The sequence below is a fragment of the Lipotes vexillifer genome, unplaced genomic scaffold (assembly GCF_000442215.2).
Source record: "Lipotes vexillifer unplaced genomic scaffold, Lipotes_vexillifer_v1.1 scaffold680, whole genome shotgun sequence".
Classification (NCBI taxonomy): domain Eukaryota; kingdom Metazoa; phylum Chordata; class Mammalia; order Artiodactyla; family Lipotidae; genus Lipotes; species Lipotes vexillifer.
The window spans coordinates 1,566,434-1,573,433 of record NW_006780838.1 but is presented as its reverse complement, the minus strand read 5'-3'; the positions used below and the strand labels follow the sequence as shown (position 1 = coordinate 1,573,433).

The 7,000-nt window shown below is 55.3% G+C and overlaps 1 protein-coding gene across 1 annotated transcript in view; it reads right to left on the bottom strand.

The window, feature by feature from the left end:
* SMG6 (SMG6 nonsense mediated mRNA decay factor) overlaps positions 1-7,000 on the bottom strand; it is a 242,306-nt gene that overhangs the window by 4,007 nt on the left and 231,299 nt on the right. The window contains exons 16-18 of the mRNA XM_007454196.1: positions 5,084-5,237; positions 1,752-1,963; positions 1,359-1,440 (exon numbers count right to left, since the gene is read on the bottom strand). Coding sequence (XP_007454258.1) covers positions 1,359-1,440; positions 1,752-1,963; positions 5,084-5,237 — 448 coding nt within the window. The remainder of the gene's footprint in view (positions 1-1,358; positions 1,441-1,751; positions 1,964-5,083; positions 5,238-7,000) is intronic.

Sequence of the window (7,000 nt, the reverse complement as noted above, 5' to 3'; positions counted from 1 at the left end):
GGCGGCGGGGGCGGGGGGAGAGACTAGGGCCAAAGCCAAACTGTGTCTCTGCTAAGAAAGAAACAGCTCTGAGGCTGGGTGGGGCCACAGCAGTATCTGAACCGCACTTCCCAACAAGGCCTTCTGCACTCCTGCCTACCTCTCCCTCACAAGGTGCCCCTCTAGGAAGCTGCCTGGGAGCAGAGCCCAACCTCCTCTGTTGGGCTCAGCCAGGACTCCTTTTTACCACTTGAATGCTCCGAATCTGGCCCTAAGGGACAGTACATGCAAGCCACGTGGCAGGACCCCTCTGAAGAACAGCAGCTGTGGGCTCATTACCAGCCTCAGGTACAGAGACTTGGGCAGCAGTGAGGGGCTGCACTGAAGTGGCTGGGAGAAGGGCTGGAGAGAAGACAATCCCCAGGCCAGCCTAGAAGCCAAGGCTAGGAAAGCAAGCAGAGACTAGAGATGGGCGACCACTAAGAGAAAATGACAAGAGGCTACATACACACAGACACAGACTAAATGGTGAGAATGATCAGCTCTGCTGATGACACCGAGATAGGAAATCCTTCCAAATGAAGAAATGTCAGAGTCCTGGGAGCCGGGAGCAGAAAACACCCGAGCCTCTCTGACTCTGAGAGGCTGAGGGGCCGCCTCAGAGGAGAGACGGTTCTGGGTTGAGGGTGAGGTGCTCAAGCACCCGGAAGAGAACCTCTCTCTGGTCCCCAGATGGGATTCTGCTCACCAAAAGGGTTTTGAAAACTGGGCTGAGGGCTCAGTCCACAAGCTCCCACCTGCCTCCAAAGGGCTATGTCATACAACCAGAGAGACAGGAAGGAAAGGCCCACTACTAGGTGGGGAAACACTTCCACCCCCACCCCCACCCCCCATACAGGGTAAACATTCACGGATGAATTGAGAAGATGAGCATATGGCCAAGAACAGGGAGGTGGGCCCCAGGGACCACTGGGGACTGTCCTGAGAGCGGCAGAGGGCTGGGCTCAGGAGACCATGCCCAGAATAAGCTGCACTGAATCATAAAGACATTCTTGCTGTCAGAGAACTCACCGAGGACCCAAGAAAGGAAATGGACGCATGCACAGTGGGAAAGTTCACAGTCTAGAGCCCAGCTTCCTGGGCTAGGCCCATCCCTAGTTGGCCGAGGGTCCACCTGAGGGTGGGAGAGTTGTGACAGGGAGGTCTGACTTCCAGGAGGGGAGGAAACTGGGCTGGCCTCAGGCTTTTATCAGGCCTGAACCCTGATTCCTTAAACTTCCCAGGCCAGAGTCAGTGGAGGGACCCTTCCCTAGGGCTGAGGAGGGCAGGAAAAGGTAGGGAGGGGAAGGGATGGGCCCGAGGCAGAGGCAGAGCTGTACCTTTGCTGGTGGGCATGAAGTCCTTAGCTTTGTCTTTGCAGTAGTGGAGGCAGCAGGAGAGGATCAGGTCATCATTGTTGCCCTGGAGGAAGACAGGATAAGTGCCACCGGGCAGGAGGGGGCGCCATGCAGAGGAGGCACAGGTATGCTCTGCCTCTGGGGTCCTGGGGAAGGTCACTTCCCAGTGTCCCTCCCAGACATGCCCTGGCCCTGCTTGGCCAGGTCCAGCTGTGCCAAGAGTGATCTAGGGGACAAGGAACTCCCCCTCCTGGGCCTCGATGGTGGCCGTCCCCTCGGCTGCTCAGGCCAACTGGCCTTCCTCTAGCCCCTCCCTCCCAGAGGCCCTGTTCTGAAGGCTGGCTATAGGTGCTCCCTTTTTGCCCTGGGTCTCACCAGCTGGCCAGTGATGTCCTCACTGCGGAAGGCGATGGATTCGAGTTCATTGCCACGGCTGGTCAGGGCCCGTAGGCAAGAGTCCCGACTCTCGAATCGCTGCTCGAGGAACTCAATGGACTTCCGGGCCTTTTCCTGCACCACACGGGCATAGCCCCCAGCCCGGTGGTCTGTCTCCTGCCCCTTGGCCAGGCCGTCCAGCTCATTGATCACTGATGAGACACAGTCCCGCAAGGAATCAGCCTCAGCAATCACGTCTGTCTTCGCCCGAGGCCTCACTTTCCCAGCCAGCCCCTCCCCAGACCACAGAAGCCACCCTGCCCCACAGGAGTCTTCCAGTGAAACTAGGGGATCTTGGGGGGCAAGAAATGCCCTAGACTTTCCACAGTGTTCTATCTTCTTTCTGACTCTTCCCCTGGGCCCCACCCTCCTCCTGGGAGGAACTTACAGGGAGTTTCTGGAGCTGCTGTGTTCAGGGGAAGAAACCTGGCCCCTCTATCGCATTCCTCAGTTATAGAATCAAATCGAGAGGGTCCCTCAGGAGAGGCGAGGGTATGTAGCGGCTAGAGGAAAGAGGCACTCTCCCTCATCCGCCTGGGCCCCCACCACGGCAGTCCAAGAGGGGCCCAGTTCCATGCCCACCCCTGCCAGAGCGCAGGGAGGTCACGAGGTGGCAAGTGGGGATCACAGCCTCACTCGCAAGGACCCTGCTATTCCCCTAAACCCCTGGCACATCTACCTCCTCTGATAGTGCACGTGTGTGTGTGTGTGTGTGTGTGTGTGTGTGTGTGTGTGTGTGTGTGTGTGTGTGTGTGTGTGTGTGTGTGTGCCTGTCTGTGTGTGTGTGTGTGTGTGTGTGTGTGTGTGTGTGTGTGTGTGTGTGTGTGTGTGTGTGTGTGTGTATGTGTCTGCCTGCCTATGTGTCTGGGACACAGCTTCATTTTTTGGTGAAGATTCTTTCCAAAATTCCAGCCAAAAGCCTGAGGTCAAGTGGGAAATATGCACTCCTTGGGGGCTCCGGGAGAGTTTGGGGTCTGAGGCCTCTCCTCAGTGCAGTGATTCATGGCTCGGGGAGTCGGCGTGAGCATGCTGTTCCATGGTGAGCCTGGCACTCACCGTCTGGGTATTCAGAGACACTTTCTGGAAAAGGCCCATGTGGGAATACACACACACGGACACACACACAGACACACACACACACACACAGACACACACACACACACGCCATGCCTTCAGCAACCTGAGGCTGCAGTGTCCACCCAACGTATGGCTGAGGTTGCGGAGTAGTGGTGGATGGGTGGATGGTACAGCAAACAGAACATCAAACATGAAAAACTGGTATTCTATCCCAAAATCTGCTTTCCTGCTTCCAAACTAAACAGGCTTCAAAGGGGAAGCTTGTTTGTGCTTCTGCACCAGGCGGGGCTTCTCGAAGCTGGGGTCAGACCTAAGGAGCAGGGAGCAGGTTAAAGAGCACAAGAAACAAGCAGACAAGGCCGCCGGCTTAACCCTTCGTGCTCCGCGCCCAGGGCAGGACGCCCCTGCGGCACCTCACTGAACAGGAGCCCCCTCCACAGCCCCTGAGAGTCAAGGCCCTGCCCAGCTGAGGACGCTTCAGAAAGGCTGGCCTGGATGCCGTGACAGAGCTGGCATTCCCAGTGCCCCTGGGGGTCGACCATTTATTCTCTACCTACCTTCTCCTCTGAGTTTTCTCATATATTTGCCCCCTCTCCACTGAATCTGGCTTCCCCCACTGAACCATAAGCTCTTCAAGGCGAAGGGCTGCAGCTCTGCCTTTCACTGGCTCCCTCGGGAACAAGAAGACTGAGCACACAGTAGGGGCACAATCGGTGCTGGTGTCTGAGGGCTCTGCCAGCCTGGGATGGTGTCTGAGGCTCCTACCAAGACTCAGGGGGCTCCTGAGACACCAGCAACCTCTCAGTTACACCATTTCCTGACCTTCTAGCAAAAAGTGACCAATTCACTTTCTTATCCCTGAAAATCTCCTGGGTGGGAGAGCACAGGGACGTGCTATCCTGAAAGTTGCCCCACCCCGGGACCCGGTGAGGGTAGAGGGGAAACTGCAACAACTCGATAGTCTGGCTCTACCTTGGGCAGACAAGCTGCTCTGCTTCTGAAGAACAGAGAACCTTCCCTTGGGTCTAAGGGCCTGGGTTGAAGAGGCTCTGGCCAGGCCACATGGGGAGGGGGAAGGAAGACAGGGAGGGTGGAGGCGGGACGAGGGCTGCTTCAGTGCCAACATTCTCAGGTGGTGCTAACGTGTTTCCCACAACCCCCCAGGGTTCTATAGCCTCTGCAGGGGCGGATGTTTCCTGCCCTTTGTTTCCACTCTCATCTGGCACTAAGACACTAGGGACTGGGAGGGAAGGCCCAGCGGAACATCTTGGCATGAGTGTCAGAGGTGGCTTGGCAGGCAGACTGCCAGTCTGGCAGATTTTCCAGAGGACAGGGCCCCTAAACTTGCTCCAAGTGGCTGGTGAGAAGGGGACATTAAAAAGCCTGGGCTTGCCAGCCATCTCCCAGATACTCTCCCTCCACAGGACAGCTATCAGTGATATTAGCTGTATCAGTTACATCAGACAGCAGCCCAGAGCACAAAGCCCGTCCTGAAGCTGACCTGCCACAGGGCTCCCAGAACCAGAGGTGCCTTAGACAGCCCTCTGGAGATAGCCCAGCTGGGCTCCTTTGGCCTGAGGGTGGAAGCAAGCTAGCTGGGTCCTGAGATGCTGACCCTGTACCAGCACCAATGACCAGACAGTGGTAAGAGCCCAAGTGGCAGGAATCCACACGCGTGAGCCAAGGGCTTGCTCTGGAGGGTTTCCATCAGCCTGGCCTTAGGGTGACATTGGCCAGAAGAATGTTACCTCGAACCAACAGAACGATCATGAAAAGCTACAAGACAATCAGACCAAAGGCATCTAAGCACTTCAAAACCCTCCCAGCCTCCCTGCCAGACCACCCAGCAGCACTGCCGCTATCTGCCAGGGCTGAGTGTTTACCAATAACGGGAACCAGCTTTGCTGTTTTACTGCAAGCTTTATAAGGATAAAAACAAGGGCTGGGCTCATGCAGCCTCTGGTTGCTGGGACACAGGAGTCCATTTGCTCAAGCAGTTTAAGCCATGGATCAGCCATAATAATTTGAACTGCTTTGATTATTAAACAATTTTCCTTGCCCCACACATTCCCCACTTCCCTGCAAATCCTGTCTTACACACACAGCAGGGCTCTGCCTGCCTGGCCCCCAGGCTGTGGGGCATGTGTGTAGAGAGGGTTACTGCGCACATGCAGGGCTGCTCTGGCCTGACTCACCGATGAGGGGCACCACCAGGATGTACTTCCTGCTCTCCAGCAGCTGTGCCAGACTGGCCAGGTGGTCAATGAAGCCGTTGGTGTCTGGTACGAGGAACAAGGGTCTGATCTCGAGCTCCATCTGCCTCATATGACTCTGGTCCTCCAGGACAGCCTACAGGGACACAGAACGGTGAGTGAGCCAGTGAGTGAGTAGGCAAGGGGTGGGCAAGTCAGGGCCCTGAGTCCACGGTGTGTCAGCATCCTGCCCCTTCCCCCTCCAGAGAAGCAGCCAGTCCCTGTCGGGACAGGCCCAAGGGCTGGGCAAAGCACTGCAATAAAAATCAGTGTAGACCAAATGGCTTGGGGAAACAGGCGTGACTAAAACCCTCGCACAGCACTGAGAAGGGACCTTGATGGTTATTAAAAATAATGGGTCTCTGAAAGTAAGACCTTGGGCTAAAAATCAGCAAGGGAGAGTTAGGTTCCTTGGATATGAAAGTGGTTTCACACTCGTTATCTAGGCAGCATATACAGAGGGCACTTCTCAACCCAGACACTTTTACGTATATGTACATCCCAAATGAATTTATTTCAATTTACTTCACTGTGTACTTAAAAAAAGGAAAGAAAAAGAATAAACTCAAAGTCTACACAAAAAGAGTGAGGCTGACAACTAATAACTAACACCGAAGTCTCCCACATCGGCAGGAGCCCACATGGTGGGGTGGTTTAGGACCCAACTCACAGATGTGCAAAGACCACCATCCAGACTGATGAGAATCGTCACCATCTTCCCCCACCAGCACGGTGATCCCTAGACGGCAGTCTTCTGTGTTCTACCTGCACTCCTTTGCCACGATTCTGTACAACCTATACTCTTGTTTACTTGGTGTTTTTCTTTAAATTGACTTTATGTCAACTCGTTTTTGTGGCTCAGCAAATAATATCTGTGGTGCCAGGAGTCTGAGAGCCTAGGAATATGTTTACCAGCGCAAGCTGCATTTCCGCAATAAAGAGTCCGAATGTCTTCTATGCATCATTGAAAAAACCCCTCATGTAGCACCAGTGGTCTGGGCACCACATCTCGGAAGGCACACGGCCTGGCGCCTGTTAGTCTTACAGATGTTCACATCGTTCAGGGAAGTTCCATGCTCATCTGTAAAAGCCCAGTCTTCCCAAGTCTGCCAGGGCCTTGTGTGGCAGCAGTCCCTTGAGACTGGCTCTGGGTACACCTGTCGCTGTAGACCATGGTCACTACTGTGCTGCTTCCTCTTCTGGGGACCATGGCCAAGAAGCAAACTGATTTGCGGGCATCTCCCTGTGTGCAGAGCCAGAGGGCACTGAAACAAACCCGGTAGGGGCCGGGCGAGCAGGTCCCAGCCCTGTCCTGCCCTCCCATGGCCTCCTGCCACACACCAACTTGCAGGGACAGAGACCAAGCACGGAGCAGGGGAGGAGGTGTGCGTGCCAACTGAGATGGGGCCCACAGGCTGGGCCCTGGCCACTAACAGTCAGTGAGAAAGGTGATCAGGTTTCACTGGCAATGACAGTAAAACTGAAAGGGCATGCCTCTGAATGCTGGGGGTGGCTCCTCTGTGACCTGCTGGGGACCTCTCCCTATGAGTAAGTCATTGCTGCCACTGCCACCACAGCTGGTGGAAGGCACAGGACGCTGGCAGGCATGAGAAACGCAGCTGAAGGGCTTGCCTGCTGAAGTCTTACTGCTCTCACCTCATGAAGGGAAAGCACCTCTGCTGCAGGCCACCTTCCCAGGGGATGTGGGTCACTGGCCCGCCCCATGGGGCTGCCAACTAGAGGGTGACACACATTCTACCGAACTCAACTTGGGCATTAAAAAAACCCCTATTTCTTTTTTTTTTTTTTTTTTTTTTGCGGTACGCAGGCCTCTCACTGTTGTGGCCTCTCCCGTTGCGG